The sequence below is a fragment of the Vigna umbellata genome, chromosome 1 (genome assembly GCF_029865625.1).
Source record: "Vigna umbellata cultivar VRB3 chromosome 1, Vumbellata_1.0, whole genome shotgun sequence".
Taxonomy (NCBI): domain Eukaryota; kingdom Viridiplantae; phylum Streptophyta; class Magnoliopsida; order Fabales; family Fabaceae; genus Vigna; species Vigna umbellata.
In genome coordinates this window covers 81,846,124-81,863,818 of record NC_142165.1, presented here as the reverse complement: position 1 = coordinate 81,863,818, position 17,695 = coordinate 81,846,124, and the positions used below count along the sequence as shown (strand labels likewise).

At 32.4% G+C, this 17,695-nt stretch overlaps 1 protein-coding gene and 1 long non-coding RNA gene across 9 annotated transcripts; one reads left to right on the top strand and one right to left on the bottom strand.

The window, feature by feature from the left end:
* Positions 1 to 1,802: 1,802 nt before the first annotated feature.
* On the bottom strand, positions 1,803 to 2,384 carry LOC148206593 (uncharacterized). Its single transcript, XR_015783617.1, has 2 exons — positions 2,248 to 2,384; positions 1,803 to 2,142 (listed from the first exon to the last, which is right to left on the bottom strand). It is a non-coding gene; the product is annotated as an uncharacterized LOC148206593 (long non-coding RNA).
* A 63-nt stretch (positions 2,385 to 2,447) lies between these two features.
* On the top strand, positions 2,448 to 7,797 carry IQD13 (IQ-domain 13). Of its 8 annotated transcripts, none has more exons than XM_088104402.1 (7): positions 2,449 to 2,687; positions 3,457 to 3,532; positions 3,860 to 3,948; positions 4,189 to 4,617; positions 5,492 to 5,719; positions 6,457 to 6,579; positions 6,867 to 7,797. In XM_088104402.1, exons 3-7 carry the CDS (start codon positions 3,883 to 3,885, stop codon positions 7,605 to 7,607), a joined length of 1,587 nt encoding a protein of 528 aa, XP_087960528.1. In that variant the 5' UTR covers positions 2,449 to 2,687; positions 3,457 to 3,532; positions 3,860 to 3,882; the 3' UTR covers positions 7,608 to 7,797. The 8 variants fall into 8 exon arrangements, with proteins under 8 accessions (XP_087960530.1, XP_087960528.1, XP_087960526.1 ...); XM_088104400.1 differs by having other exon boundaries at positions 4,186 to 4,617; XM_088104403.1 differs by having other exon boundaries at positions 3,457 to 3,536.
* The last annotated feature ends 9,898 nt before the right edge of the window (positions 7,798 to 17,695 follow it).

Sequence of the window (17,695 nt, the reverse complement as noted above, 5' to 3'; positions counted from 1 at the left end):
AAACATTCATGATATTTAATAAGATTATATTATTCATACTTTTAGAAAAAAAATGCAATTAACGATCATGAAGACTTTTTAGAGGTTGTAATGAGGCCAATGTGAAGGTAAGAAGTTTTTTTAAGATTTTTGAGTTTTTGAAATAAATATAGAAAGAATAACGTAGCATAATTTCAACGTGTCCTAGAAACAATACCTTGTACCACCATAAAATTACATTTTACAAAATTCAAAACAAGGTTAGTTTCCTCACACCTCTCCAAAACTCTTACAAGATTAATTAAACAATTATCACAAGATGAAACATGCATGCTATTCCTTGTTGATGGTTGTTGCCTGTCTGGCGAAGGTGCATGTGGTTTGCGGTGACACTCGTGGTGGTTGCCATTGAAACGTTGTTGAGGTGATGGGTTTTGTGAGATGTGCGCACACAATTTGGGGTTGTGATTTTGTTCATGGGTTCTGGTGGAAAGTGGTGGCTCACATTGTGGATATTGTTGCACCATGGTTGGTGTATATGATGTATCATTTGATGTGACTAATTGTTTGATGATTCTCTAATCCATTATGTTTGGTTCTAGGTTAGGTGAATGATCATAAGATATGTTTATGAATGGAGGAGATAATTGTGATATGGTTTTTGTAGTAGCTCTAGATGTTCAACTTTCAGGTCAACATATATTTTGGTTTTGTTGGTTTGAAGATTCTAATGGTTAATGTTTTTGATGTTCATGATTGTTGAGCCAGTGATATATGCATAATATAAACGTTGTAGTAGATACATAGTTGTTATGATTTAAGGGAATTCTTGGAAAATTTTCTAGTATTTTATGCTTTCTTTAGTTATGAGTTCTAGTAAAGAAATATCGTGACATTTTAATAACGATTCATACTCAAATAAAGTAGAATGTTTATATGGTGAGAGTAACAAAATGTTCTACTGTAAAAGTTTTTTCTTAACCTAGAACACGATAAGTTTGTCATTTAATTTTTTTTGTTAAATAAATATAACTATTATTTTACACATAATAAAATGATATGATGAGATAACACTCACATCAACCTAGTTAAAAGAAAAATTTAACGAGTAATTTAATAATATAAAATTTAAGCATATAATAAATAAAAAATTAATAAAAACTCAATTAAAAATGCCAAAATTTATAAAAGAGTTTAAATTTATATATATATATATATATATACTTTACATTTTTAAATTCATTTTACTTTATTTTCTCCATTCACATCCTACAGCATCTATTTGCCACCTCCAATAATTTTCAGGTTTTGATCCGAATACAACTAAACCTCCATTTTTAACAAAAAGAGAAAAATGTTTAAATTCACTGCATATTTTGAAGTCCAGATTTTACAGGGTTAATCCCATATATCCACCTCTAGGCAAATAGTTGAAGGTATGAACGACAAATATTTGTTAGAAAACTTAAGTAATCATAAAACAAAGAATATTTTTAAGGTGGTCCATCCTGCATCAGTTGATAGTTAAATGACCTTTCTCCTTTTAAAATCTACCTGCCTCCTCTGGTTTTGACTCTAGCCAAACCAAGACTTTCAAAACATTAACGTGGCCTTTAATTCTTAAAAGATTACAGAATTTTCAACAAAACACAAGTAGTTAAGGTTTGCCAAAACAAACACGTAACCACACTTCTTTAGAATCACATCCCAGTTCAAACAATGATTTCAATAATTTTTTTTTCTTAACCACAGCACTGAAGGATACCATCATCATCATCATCATGCAGGAAACAAAATAAAAGAACATAAATTACAGCGCAAGATTAAAAGAAAAAAATGTGTTTTTCTTATTCACGAATCTGCCATATTTCATGGAAAATGTTACAAATCAACCACTCAAATAATAATATCCGACAAGATAGAACCTTTCAGTACTTGTTGAGATGCAATGCAAAGCTCAAAAATTCCCTTTTTCCAATTTCTTCCATTTCAACGGAAATATCCTTGTATTATTATTATTTGAAAAAGTAAGCGCGTGTGTTTCAGTCTCTGAAAGGAAGCGTGGTGTGGATGAGAGTGTTCTGAGGAAGGGCACACCTACATGACAGGGCCATAAATAAAAGTCCAAGCTTTTTAATTTGTAATGCAGTATATTTGTCAGATCTAAAAATAACAGAGGAGATGAAAATGTTGGTAAGGTTGCAATAATGAAAGTTATAATAGAATTAATAAGGAAGAGGAAATAAATAACATGGTACCAAACTCAACCGTTTATAATAAGTGGCATGTAATTCTTTTGTAGGTGTCCACATAGTCTTCCCATTGAAGTAAAGTTGGTTGAAGTTGTCCACATTGAGTGAGAAAGTGGCCAACCAGCCCTTCTTTCTCCTTCTCTCATCATCATCCATCATGGAACCAAAAGAAAAATTATAATTATAAGTCCCACAAAACAAAGAAAATTATAAATCCCACAAAAGGTGAAAGGTGGCTAGAGGAAAAGTAACTTCACACAGCCTACGGGAATTGGATTCTGAGCTCTAGAGAGAGAGATATTTGAGCCAAGGAGGAAGAATCATGTGGTGCTGGAAAGGGGAGGGAGGCTAGAAAAAAAAGAGGTTGAGAGAGGGTACCCTCTTCTTTCCACTGTTCTGTGTCTGTTACACCACTTTTAGGAGTTCTTCTAGCAACCTCTGCCAACAAAAAACAAGGTATCTTCTCTATGATCCTTGTGTCTTGTGTCTTGTTTTATTAATGTTTTTTCAAGATTTAGCTTTTGTGGTTGTGATAAATCTGTTAGTTATTATGGTTATCTCATAAATCTTAAGGGCATGGACTTATTTCACTTATGATTCTTCCTTTTTGCCTCTTAATTTTCATCAACATGACATTAACTAACCTGGCCTCGGGATCCTCCTGACATAATCTCCTCTATCGAGTCTGTCAGAAGGCTATGTTTTCTGGTTTTTCTTCAAACTGTAGGAGAACAACTCATTTCCTCTCTGTCATGTTCACAACTTGGTCTTTCTTTCTTCTTCTTCTTCTTCTTCTGAATTGACTAAGCTTCCATTTCACAGATCATGTAGGATTTTCTTTCTTCTAAATTTTCCTTGATTCCTAGAACAGAATTCTCTTTCCTCTTCTTTTTGGGCGTTTAATTTTGACAATTCAGCTTTCTTTATACGTTTGCTTTCATTTTTCAGTTGAAAGTTTCGTTCTTTTTCTCACTTTAGATTATAGTGATATGAACTCATGTCCTCATCATATGCTCCATACTCTTTCTATCTCCCTTTAATGATGAAGTCATGTACCCTTAGATTGGTGTGTTTCTTAATGTCAGTGTCCAATTAAAACCTATACCGCTTACTTCTTCTTCTGTCCTCTTCATAAAGGGGCTTATTCTCTTGGGTGAATGAATTTTTTTATTTATTTAATTTCATATGCTGTTTATTTATTCAATTATCCGTTTACCTCGAACAGTCTGAAAATAAAATAGAGATGCTGTTTTCTTGCTGGGGATCCTTCTGATGAGCTGTACTCTCTAAAGAGAAACATAGTAGGTACCAAAATTATAATAAAAACATGATATTACCTTGCCATATATAGATTGCTATATATAGCCTTAGATGGTTTTGTCATAGCAGAATGAATTATGTGTATTTATAGATGAATGAACCTCTTTGTAATTTTGTATATGCTAGTCCATATTTATCTCGTATGTCTCCTTTTTGTTATGACAGAATTATATGCACCTACTTGAACGGCTTCGATCTTAGAAGTTCTGAATTCATTTTATATTTGAAGCTAGCTGAAAATTTATTGAGTCTATAATAGCAATAACATGCACAGGACGTGATCTTTTTGCCTTCATTTTCTGCTCCAGGAAGAGACAGTAATGCTACTGACATGGGAAAGAAGGGGAGTTGGTTTTCTGCAATAAAAAGGGTTTTCACTCACCACTCCAAGGGGAAGGTAAGTAACATATGTGTAATGCCTGATTGAATTTTGTATGCTGTTCTTGGTTGTTGCTATATTTGGTTTTCTTTTGGCATCCCCACCAGACGACAAAAAGATTAGACATTTGAGACTGGAATTACAGTGAATAGTTTTGCAGTTAGTGACACTGAATTGTGAAGGAAAAATCTATTCCAAGTCAGTTTTTGTAGCAAGTGTTGTTACCAATTTATCTAACCGTCTTGTGTAATGCAGCAGGATGCGGATAACAAAGGCACAAAAGAAAAGAAGAAAAGTTTAGGAAAACTAAAGCATGGAGAGACCAATTCATTCATCCCCCTCTTCAGAGAGCCAAGTAGTATTGAGAAAATCTTTGGGGACTTTGAAAGGGAGCAACAACTACTGGGGTTAAGGCCTGCCACTCCTCCTGAGAGACCCAAAACTCCACCTTATGTCCCTCCAAGAGCTCCTTCTCCTAGGCCTCCTTCTCCTAGGCCTCCTTCTCCAAGGGCTCCTTCTCCAAGGGCTGCTTCTCCCAGGGCTTCTTCCCCGCGAGTTACCTCTCCCAAAGCTGCATCTTTCCGGAATTCTCATCACCACAAGGAGGTTGGCTACAGACCTGAACCAACTTTGAGGCACCAGAATGCCTCAGCTACTAAGATCCAGGCTGTTTACAGAGGTTATATGGTAAGCTTTCATGTCTTCTGAATGTCATAACTAGAATTTTCGCATTTTAATGTGTGTCTCCTTAGGTTCATGTTTAGGAATTAAAGTAGAAAGACTGGTAACAAATAACATGAAAACATTTTATTAAAACTTGTTATTGATGCATTCCACCATAACAAGAAGTTAGGCTCTTTTGTTAATGTGTATCTCCAAAGCATTTAATACTTTCTCCCTTAAGTAATTGAGATGATGCTGTATAGGGTAAGTAATGCATGCTTCTTATTTATGCTAGAAAAGCATAAATACGTAAAGAAAAGTTCATAAAATTCAACGGTACATGATGAACCCAATGTCTACTATTGCTTTAGGTTCATATCATAAAAACGAGAAATATTAAGTTGAAACTCTATAGCACACTTTCAAATGCATTTCTTACTACTATTTGAAATTTATGGTGACTCAAAAATGATATGGATCATGCTCCCTATTTAATTAGTCTCACTTGTACTTTTGTAATTCCGGATAAATTTTGGACAACAATAAAAAAGTGTGTTAAATTCTGGTTTCTGACAGTGCAAAAGACTAAATGGATAATATAGTTAATCATTCTTCATTTAAATGTACAAATTCACAGTTAAGTTTGTCCAACAATCAGAAAATGAAACATAGAAGCACATGAAAACCAAATTTTGCCATGTCTTTCTTGTCAACCTTGAAAATTATGTGCATAAGTTGACTGATTATTGTGCTAACTTTGAGAGAATGTGTGGGCTAATGAATTAAATTTGAGTCAGCAGTTGCATGAAGAATGCTCCTTCTTGATCCGATAGTTGTAACTGTTTTTGATTATATTATGAAAGAAAGATCAACCTTGTGACACGTTAATGCAATGCAGGCCAGGAGGAGTTTTAGAGCACTAAAGGGTCTGGTGAGGCTCCAAGGAGTAGTAAGAGGACAGAATGTGAAGAGACAGACAGTAAATGCCATGAAACACATGCAACTCTTAGTGCGAGTTCAATCTCAGATTCAGTCTCGAAGGATCCAGATGTTGGAAAACCAGGCACGATATCAAGCTGAGTTCAAGAATGATAAGGATGCAGCAAGTATCTTGGGCAAACTCACTGTAAGCCTTTCTAACTTGAGCATGCAATTTTTTTTAGAACATTGATAAATAAATGTGACTTGTGTTGATAAAGAAAAAGTTCAACTGCTAGCTGCTAAGTAACAGGAAATAACTATGGCTTGAGTGTCAGGATCAAGAACATGGTTAGTCAACCCATTATAGATGTCAGCTACTTTTTGCCAATTTATGCACTTCAATATTAAAAGGCCAAATGCCCTTCACTTTGTAGGGTTGCCTTAATGGCAAAGTTGTGTGCTTGCTTTTTGTCTTTTACAGTGGGTGCATAATAGTAGGTAGCTCTCTCTCTCTTTTCCTTTACCCTTTCCCAAGTGAAAGTGGGATTTGATTCGACAAGTCCTTGCAATCCTTGCAATGTACTTTACCAGCTATTGTTGGGCCTCGTAACACCTTCAAATTTATGACTAGCTGAGCCATTTGGTTGGTAACACTATTATGTCCTAATTCCTTTGTAACCAAGTAACGTTTTTAAAAATGTAAAGTTCTTGGTTGCGTATTATAGCTGTTGCATACTTCCTAATCCTAGGAGCAAACAATCTCAAGTTATGAAGTTAGTGACTTGGTTTGATATTAATCACTATAACTTGAAAAAATGTGGTGGATTCTAATGTAGTATATACCTTTTATTTTAAAATGTGCTCTTGAATGTATTTCCAAATGCCTTCATTTTTATGTAAATCAAATAAAGTGGTTTTAATAATTTGGAATTTTGGGTTTAGTCTGAAGCAGAAGAGTGGGATGATAGCTTACTTACCAAAGAGGAAGTAGAGGCAAGGTTGCAGAGGAAGGTAGAAGCAATCATCAAAAGAGAAAGAGCAATGGCATTTGCATATTCACATCAGGTATTCACAATGACAACCTACACGTTCCATTTATGCTTTGATATTTTGACTTCTTTGAAAGTAAAAGGAGTGTTAATTCTTCAAACCAAAAAGAACTTTCTGCATTGCTTTGCTTCTATATTTTTTCTTTGTCCAATTTTGAGTGGGATCAAATTAATTGTTTAATTCTTTAAAAATAGCACGCATGTTTGGAAACTTACATAGTAAGAAAACATTTGAATAGTTGTCTTTGTCTTTTATTTGGAATAACAAAATCTCTGTATGTTATATCTTTGTTGATCAAACAGCTATGGAAAGCCACTCCAAAATCAACACACACCCCAGTGGCAGATACAAGATCAGGTGGATTTCCTTGGTGGTGGAACTGGTTGGAAAGACAAGCACCTGCACCTGCAGCAGCAACTCCACAAGAAAGACAAGTGCTGAAGAATTTTCAACTGACACCTCCAAGACCATACTCAGAGCAAAAGACTAGTCCAAGACCCGGATCCAGCACTCAAAGACAACAGCAGCCTCATTTTGCTTTTGATAACATGGACACTCCCACACCAAAGTCCACAAAATCAACCATAGTGACATCTTCAAAACCGGTACGAACACCTCCCTATAGAACTCCTCAGGCAAACAGTTCAGGCTCTGGCTCTAAATTTCTGAGACCGAGGGGTGTGGGAGCGAATTCACCCTTTGATGTGCCACTGAAGGATGATGAAAGTCTCACAAGCTGCCCACCATTTTCAGTGCCAAACTACATGGCTCCAACCCTCTCTGCCAAGGCCAAAGTACGTGCCAGTAGTAATCCTAGAGAAAGGCTTGGTGGAACTCCAACAAGTACTGATTCAAAGAGGAGACTCTCATTCCCATTGTCTCAAGGAATAGGGTCTTTCAAGTGGTCTAAAGGGTTCTCAAGCAAGGATCAAAGGGTGCCAGATAAATTTCAGCCACTTGACTCTATAGGAAATGTGAGTGTGGATTCAACAGTGTCTTTGCCCGCAAGGGTGGGAAGAAAGCCTTTTACAAGATTTGTGTGATTTTTTTCGTTTTATTCTTTTTTAACCATTATATTTTGTCCATGTTGGTGGTGTTATCAGTTACATTATGATTATGATTTGAGTGTATTGGTGATAGTTTGATAACAGGTATACCCGTTGTAAACTAATAAAACCATAATAGGAAACCATGGTTTCGTAACTTTAATTGGACTTGGAGTTTTCTTTTCTAGTTTCTCTTTTGTTGGATGCAGCTGAAACCAAGCAACAAAGACTATAATTTGAAACTCTCCTTGTTAGCATTCAATTTCTTGGACCTAGAATTTCATCTACCTCTTTTAATTTATTTGTATAAAAAATTCCTAACTGCTGATGAATATAACAACTCATCAGACTCCTTTTTATCAATGTATGAACTAAACATGTGTCAGACTTATACATTTTCTTCAACTCACTGAACTAGACTCTTGATGTGTTTGCCCATTTTTGTGCAAACTGGCACGTTGATTATTTAAAGACATTAATATATTTCGATTTTCATTTGTTTTTTTGAAATGAGTATAATAATATTAATGGAAAAGATTATGTTGGAACATCATGGGTAGAAGCCAAAAGAACCTCTTGGGAGAAATAGATGCAGCCAAATCATATTAGGTAAGCAAGAGAGACAAAGATGCTGATACATGTGGAGGCACATTAACCGTGTTCACGTGGGCTAAGGAAAAAATTGAACAAAGTGGTTCAAGTCCCTGCAATCAAAGACGATGAGTGATAAGTCTGGACCACAGTGGATACTCCTGAAGCTATTAACTAGACACAAGGATTCAGATTCGATATCAGCAAAGGTTGTGAAGTGCTGAATCATAAGGTTCATAGCAAAGGTGGTTTGCGTAACAAGAGGAGACAGGGACAACAATTTTTAAAACTGTACCTTATTTTTCAACTGTAGGGAATCTTGATCTCTACCCGTGTTTATTGATTAAAATTGGTTGAACTAAGAATCACATGTTCAACAAAATAGAGGTTAAAGACAGCAATTATAATATTTAAAATTTTAAGAGTTAAAATCCCTCTTTCTTTCTTTTTCTAATGGATTTCTCAAATTTATGCTCTTCATAAAGAAATTTATGCTCTTTTTCTAATGGATTTCTCTACCTACTAAGCCTAAAATATTTGGATTTTGATATATTTAGAGCAATACCCAAAAGTTTTGGGTTTGATTATTTTATAGAAGATACGTTGTTACCAAATAGCTAGAATATATATATACATAATAACTAAATCATCATTATTATCTTTTTAGCCTTTATTCATGGATCCAAAAAGCCAATAATTATGACATATCATCAAAGGGAGTACTCACTCTATTTCTTTTCATCACTCTCTATACTATCACATACAATATCTTATATTTTTATTAACTTGAGCTTCAGAACACTTTCTATAGGTGGATCTCTTTCCAGTGTTCCTCATGAACTTGGTACTTCTCTACTAGACTACACCAGCTTGACTCTTGAGAGCCTCAGTCCTTTCACCTTAGAAGCCCTCCATCCAAATTTACTAAGAATATTTTGCGTCCATTGTGAGACCTAGGTAAAATTCTTTCTCAATCATGTTGCATATGGTTCTTGCTTAAAGTTAGATTGAAACATCAATGTCATCATACCAAGAGATGTATCGTATGTCGTTAGCACTATCAAGACTCACATAGAAACATTCTTTCAAAAAAAAAAAGAGAACCTTCAACAAGTAGTAACGAGTATGAAAAAAAAATTGATAAAGACTTGGAGCTTTTATGAACTCAACATTGTGAAGAGTTTTAAGATCATCGCCCATTCAAGAGAGCTATACCTAAACCTCCAATGAATGATGTCATGCAAGCCAACCTTGTTGGTTTTCATCCTTTCACTCTAGAGTTCGCGGGTGTCTGGGTGCCTCGTAGATAGTGTCAATGTTTTGACCTCAATCAATTTGCCATCATGGGTCTATTAAGGGAATGGTTCATTAGAGAAAGATTATATAAATGTAATAAGAGCTCAACTTGTAACATCTTAATTTTTAGCAGTTTACCATTGATAAAATAAGGAGTTATAAAATTGATAAAACAAAATAGATTTGTCACCACTCAAAGATATAGTATTAATATAATTGTATATAAGAAAATAACTATAATAATAAATATATCTAAAAGAACTAAAAAGTAACCATTAGACTGTTAATACAAAATCGTCTATATGCCTAAACGCTTTCATGTTTTGAAATTTAAACAAATAACATTAAACGAAACAATAATCTAGAAATACCATAATAGGAAGAAATATATGACTTGGAACAAAAATCCCTAACATAGAAAAACCTTAGGAAAACACTTAGGATTTTAGGAAACAGAAAAAAACCTAAGTCAAAAGATCCAAAAACAATGCTAGACGACTATTAAGTCAAAAGCGTCTAAGAGAGTTGAAGCTAAACACGTAAAACTTATCATACCCAAAGGGTATTTAGTTTAACTCTCGAGAAAACGAAACAATGTCAAGACATTGTCATTGACAAAAGCATCCTAAAAGAATAAAACTCTAAACACAGAAGAAAACACAAACAAATGCTAAATGTTATTGCTCTGAGAATGCAAAGTCATAGAAAGTGTTTACATGAGTCTAAAACTATACCATGAGCTAAACTATTACTTTGTCCAATGATGAAGTCTTTACTCAACTCTTGGTATCTTTAGAAGAAAAACTTAATTGTCAAACGCTACCTCAACGGTAGGAAATCAAAAAGTATTTGGTTGTTCTGAGAAAGAATTAAATGACGTTAAATGTTCAATGTTCAAAAATAAAAATAAAAGTGATAAGAGAAAGACATATCTGCGACATGCACAATATACTCTATTCTTTGCAGATAACCTACTCTACATGCATCCATAAGCTTTAAATTAAAATATTAGAAGTGGACATTAAAGACAAAAGAGATATTCACAAAATGTTCTTCATTAGAGAGGATTTTTGCCACTTGTCCTTCTCATAATGGAGAGGATTTTCTCCTTCTTTTCCAAGCTAACCAAGGTGGCTCTTTTAGGTTTAATTTTCTGCCCATTTTGAGATACCTTAGCCTATAAATACAAGTGTATCTCCTTTATGTAATTACCTTTGAAATAGAGTATAGTTATACTGCCAAATTTGAGCCACACTACTCTTATTAGGTTACCGTAGGCTAGAGCAACCTAAGTGGCCTCCTCTAGTCACCTTCCTCTAAGAGTAGGCCTATCCTCTCTTAAAGAATCACAAACACCACCTCCATCATCCATAAACACCACAAAATCATGAGCTTAGGTCCCTTGTCCATCAAAGCTTCCGCATCCATCATCCCTTCACCCACAACCATGACTTTCTCTTTTAGCTTTGGCCCAACCTAGTTAAGGAGATTGCCATCAAAATACCAATTTGCTTAATTGGTCAAGAACTCGGTTCATTATATCAAACCAACTACCAAAAAACACTAACAATAGATTTCACAAAATATAGACCAAATTTTAGCAAACTCAAGGGCTAACTAGGTCCTAATTTACACAAAAGGACCCTAAATATCAAACTTACTCAAAGAACAATCCCTCTATATATCACTTGTGAAAACCCCACTTTTAGACCAAAAACCAGCAATTACTCTAACCTATTATCAAACTAAAGTTAAACATTTTCTACTGTTGAGGTAGCGTTTATCAATTGAGCTTTTCTCTAAAGATACCATGCATTGAGTAAGAACTTCATCGTTGGATGAAGTAACTGTTTTAGCTCATGGTATCATCTGGACTGATGTAAACACTTTTTGTGATATTGCCTTTAAGAACGTTTATTAGGTTACATTTTCTTTTATGTTTTTGGTTTAAGCTTTTAGAGTGTTTTGTCAAAGACATAGTCTTGACACTTTTTCTGTTTCCTGAGAGTCCAACAAAATACCCTTGGGTACAGTATAACTTCTACGTTTAGCATAACTCTCTTAAACGCTTTTGACTTACTAGTCGTTTAACATTGCGTCTAGGAGTTTTTATGTTTTTTATAATCCTAATTTTTTTCCTAAGACTTTTCTGTTGTTAGGGATTTCGAACCTAATGCTTATGTTTCTACCTATGGTATTTTTATATTCTTGTTTCATTTAATGTTATTTGGTTAAACTTCAAAACATGAGAGGGTTTAGACATATAGACAATTTTGTCTTAACACCTATAAGTTAGAATCAGAGTAATTGGCTTCCCTTACTTGATAGGTGACAAACAAACTCTTGAGGTCCTAAAATAGCTCTAAAAGTTTAGGAAGCTCTATCTTCTCCTATCAATAATAGAAACACGATCATGGTATACCGTTAGAACCTCTAATGAACAAAGACTCAGACTAAAGACTTAATAAACACATGGAAGCTGAGCAAGGCCCACGTGCAACAAATATAAGAAAAGACCAAGAAAAATGGTTGAAAACTCAGCTTACTCAAACGGAGAAACTGATCGATTTAGATTGAAGAACTCGTCGCAAGGATCAATCCTACGGTCTCGGTTCTTCAATTATACAAGCAGGGAGGAAGACCCTTAGAGAGAAGTTAGAGAACTCTAGAAAAATAGTTTCTAGAGAGATGATGTGTTTTAAAATAATGAAACTCGTTTATAACGAAAATATTTATATTAAAGCCATTTAATATTAAAATAATTGAGTCTTATTATTTTTAAACTACTACCACTTCTAAAATGCCATTTTCTAGGTCTTTACACAAGTCACATAAAGCTTTGTCAGAAACCTTAAGGTAATGAGTTTATGTGTCTTCTTTTTTATATGATATTTAACTTCTGTCATTTTTCCCCAATATGAGACTTAGACTCCCACTTGAATTACCAACAATCTCCCCTTCAAGGGTGAGTTCCTTTTACATTGATACATTTCTCCTTGAGAAAGAAAAAAACTCATCAGTAGTATCAAAGTTGTTGATTAACCCTTATTCCATTTTCTTTGTTTACCATATACCTGCATTATCGTGACAACAACATGAATATATAGATGATGCAAGCTTATGACTTTGGCGGCAAAAAAATCTCCTAATGTGATTTAATCTTTTGGGAAGGGAGATCAAAGTAATTGTTCGATCATATTTTTTAACAGAAATTTGTTATAGATGAAGTTAGTGATATAGGTGTTAATAAGGATTAATGTATTATAATTTAAATTAAATTTATTTAGTTTGCTTTAAGATAGTAAACTTACTTTTGTTTAATTTAAAACACTAAGAATGTGAAATGTAAAGATGTTCACTACTAGATGTGGGCTTAATCCCAAAAGATTATATAAGTTTAAAACATGAAAAGTGGTATAAGAATCTTATCACAAAAAGATAGGAAGATAACGATGCAAATTAAAAGATAGAACAAGAATCCATAGAAGTTTGCCACTAAATCGAGATTAATCCATAAGATTATTTAAGTGTGAAAGCTTACTTTTAAGAAGAGAAAATGAACAAACAAGAAGAGAATATAACAAAATGCATTAAGTGAAAACGAGAGGAATTGAAAGAGAAAATACAAAGGAAGAACTTATGAAAGATGAAGGTTTTCATGCTACTTGAAGAAGCTTTAACAAAAGTCTTGATGATTCATCACACCATTTATCTAATATAAGGCTAAAGGAAAATCAAAACTTTTTCTTTTTCTAAGAACTCTATAAATGCTTTATAAAAACTCTCAAATTCAATATAAAGCCCTTTTAAAAGGTGAAGAGTAGGTTATTTGTCATAGTGAAAACTACAAATAAAAGGAAACCTAGATGAAATGAAATTTTAACCTAATTAAATTTAAGCTAAATGGAAGGAATATTAGAATTTCAAAATTAAAAATGACTTGCATATTTAAGAGGTTTGACCAATAATCTTGAATAGGAGTCGTGCTTGCTTGATGTCTGTCATTTTTATTTCATGCTTCCTATATCTTATATCTTATTTGGATCATGCTTCTCATGCCTTCTTGACTTTTCATTGCTCACCTATGATTAACATCGGTGAGATTGTTCTTGGACTCTTAGGATTTAATAACTTTAATTTGATTGTTGGTTCTTAGTTCTTCAATGTTGACACCCCATATATTGTTGGACTTAATAGGCCTAATTCAAAATTAATATTTACACATATTTTTCATATATAAGTTTCTTATGTCTAAAGGTAGAAAAATAGTCAAAAAATTACAATTGAAATAATACTTTATTTTACAATCATTTATTTATTTTAGATTATTTAAGACTATTTAAAATTCTTTCCTACCCGTTTTTTTTGAAGAGAACTCATCCACCAATATGAAAAGACCTATTAAAGAAGGAAGTCTTATTAATATATTAGGATAAAAAAATAGATGTTTCTTTATTTCTTTTTACCAATTAAAATAAAATATCTATGAAAATGCATTCTAATTTCCTCAAGGTCCCTTACCTGTGCCTATATAAGGGGATCTCTCAACCACTTGTAAAGGGGTTGGTCATTTTAAGTAATAAACACATTGTGTTCAGTTGTGTTAGTCCTCTTTATTTGAGTGTTTTTCTTTTCTTTAGCCTTATTTTGAACCTTGGTTCAAGTGGCAGCAACCACCACTCATATTGGGTTGGTCTATCCCTCAAGTGGCATGCCACCTTTCCCCTTCCTTGTCCCCTCCTCTTTTCTTCATCTTTTAACTCTTTATGGTCCTGTTTTCTAGTTTATGTTCACACCCTTTATTGTTATCCTCTTGTCTTCTTATTTTGTTAATTAATTCCTTTTCTTCTCTCTTGAGTTGTTTTGAAAATGAACATACACAACTTAGATAACTTAAGGAATTTTTCTTGAGCTTTCTTAGTTTTCTTTTTTATTTGTTCCTCATTCATCTTACGAGGAGACAGAGGTTTAAGTATGACCTTGTACCCATTAAAATTGAAAATAAATTTGTTGATACAAGGTTGATGACACATATTTTCACATACTTATAGTTTTATTGTATAGTGATTGGACTTTTCATAATTTTTAGTTTTTAAGCCATTTCAATTCAATAGTAATAATCTTGGTTAATTGTACATATTTGCTTTAATTTTGTATTTTTGGATTATTTGATCTTACTTCCTATTTTGGCTATGACTTTTTCCATAGTTATTACTTTTGGTAAGTTGCATTGGATTCTATATTTCTAGGACTATAAAGTAGAAAATAGTTTGCTAAATTTGGAATTCTCTACTATTTTCTGACTTTTAGAAGTTAAGGCATATGGTTTAACTTTTTGTGTATATTAACTTAAACTTTTTGTTAGTGGGACTTGTGGACTTAGAGTCTACTTTTATGTCCACATTTGCTTTAGTTTTTAGAGACTAGATAAGGCTTCCATGGGCTTGAAAAAAAAAGAAGCATAAATCATATGTAATATTTTAGAATTTTAGATTTTCTCTTATTTTCTATTTTTAGAAGCTGTAATATATGATTTGTTCTAGATTTTCTAATGGAAAAATGTGCAACATATAACTTAATCGTATTTATTGATCTTTTAACAAAATATAGAAAATTGTATAAACTTTAGTAACTTTAAAACTATGATTTTTGTTAACTATTTTATATTTTTGTTCTCGTGATTGCAATAATTGATAAACATAGGACGAATCTACTTTTATCCTTGTTATGTTTTTCTAGAGCTAATTGTGTTCATATTCCTAAGCTTTTGATTAAATAATTTCTCTCTTATAAAAATTTCACAACCAATAATGACTATTCTAACTAATTTATGCCTAGAAATTTGTATAAAATATTTTTATTTATCTTAATTCATTTAAATAATTATTAATTCTTTCATTACTATATTTATTTAATTTCATTAAATCGATCAAACTAACTTTTGTTTTCACTTTATTATTATAGAAATTTGAAAATTAAGTTACAAAAATAATTCATTATTAGATTGTTTGTATCTATGTAAGCATATATTTTAATACAAAAATTTCCCTACCACCTGATTTCAAATGAACCAGTATTCATATATATATATATATATATATATATATATATATATATATATATATATATATATATATTACGTGAAGGCTTGAGATATGTAATGAGAGACTTTTACAAACATATTTAAATGAAGACAATATCTTTTAAATTGAAAATCTATAAGTTTGAAATAAATAAGAAAAATCTTAAAATGTTTTGGTTTACTGAAATTAATTTCGAATATGACTTTTATTACGATTTATTGATCTCAAACCTTATGGAGAAATTCTCAATCAATACTACCTATGAAGGTATTTCATAGCAATTATCAATTTCTCTCTCTAACAATTCCTTCTATTACTTAAGCTACTTTTTCACGTAATAGGTATAAATTAATACACAAGAGGAAGAAAAGAAATGTTGATTTCATTTTCAATGCAATTTTATTTTTAAAAATCTTTTTCAAAGGGGAAGAGTATGTTTTTGTTGTATACCTTGTGCCGTTTTACTTTGCCTCAGGTAACGTAATTGTTTGTGTCGTTTTCTGTATAAACTGAACTGAAAAAAAGTATCCAAAAGAGAAGACGTATTAATGTATGGTAAGAAACAACCTATGCACATTCTGGTTTCAAGAACAAACATCAGCAAAGATGGTATCAAAGAAAACATCATACGATATTCGAATATGTTCAACATATTCTTGAAGCGTGCAAGCCAAAGCATAATAATAAGCATAAATGAAATCTGATTAATGGGTTGCATGTTTCAGTTAAATTCTTATAGTTCCTCACATTTAGAAAAAGAAACAAAAAGACATGTCATGTTCTCTGACTAGTATGAGACCCGTCTAACCACTGACCTAGTGTGTGTGTATTTTTTTAAAATTAATAAAAAAAATTATTATTCTATTTAGATTTGTAAATGTTAAAAAGTAAGATGTAAGATAATAATGACAATTACTATTTAAAGGTGTATAATTGAGAAAAAAAAATATTTTTTAAAACAATATTTTTATTTGTTAAATATTTTAAATATTATTTTTTTTCAGGTAATTTAAAGAATATATGTTCTTTTTTATTAAAATGATATTATTGGATTTTGATAAAAAAAAAAGATATTGAAGCATAAGTTTGAGAATAGATTTAAACATATTCACAAAAAACACTCACTTTTATAACAACATTTTATATATGTTATAATTTATCTACTATAATAAGTGACACGGTGATAGAATTTTGAATAAGATAACAATTTTTATACCAGTTCTAGTTATAATCGATATAGAAAGTGGTTGCAATAGCACTTTTGTAATAAAAGAAGAAAACCTTATATAGTCGTTCTAGTTATCACCAATATATAAAATATTTTCTTATTTTTTTTATTTGCAAACACACTAACAGAGGACTCTCAAAGTGTTCTATCGTTAATTGTTTCTTCTTGCACACGACACAATACTTTTAATTTCACTAATTTCCTCGATGGACCTCCAACTCTAAGAATACAACATTACCATGATTTTGAATCTCTCGCTATACGACAAGAACAAGGAGGCCATCATCTCTGTCGATACAATTAAGTTGCTAGTTCGAGTGTTGAGCACAACAACTACAATTGCAAAGGAGAACATGACATGCGCACTAATGCGACTATCGCAAGTGGAGGAGAACAAGGCGACAATTAGACAGGCTGACGGGATTCCCTTGCGCATTAGCCTTTAGGCGAGTGATGGGTTCCATAAGAAGAAAGACACATCAACAACAAAGGTTCCTAGTATTCACAAAGAGTTTCCATTTATTATTTTGCTTTGTTTATGGAGTTAGATGTATCAATGAACACCTGCTTGTTATCTAAATGTATTTTTGGTTCTCTATATTAAGGGAAGAAGCTCAAAATTTGTAACAATTATTTTCCCCTTTTGTGCAGGTTAGGTTATGCGTGAATTTCAACAATTGCAATTGATGTTCAAAATCATTTTATTGATTCAAACACTTGTGCTTGGACGTGGGTGATGGGAACGAGAAAAAGAAAAATGGAGGGCATGATGAAAATGTGTGAAATACTTTTTATACTGGTTATTGGCTTAACCGATATAAAAGGTGACATTTTCTATACGAATTCTAGAATTGAAACCTGTATAGAAAGTGAAAACTTTATATACT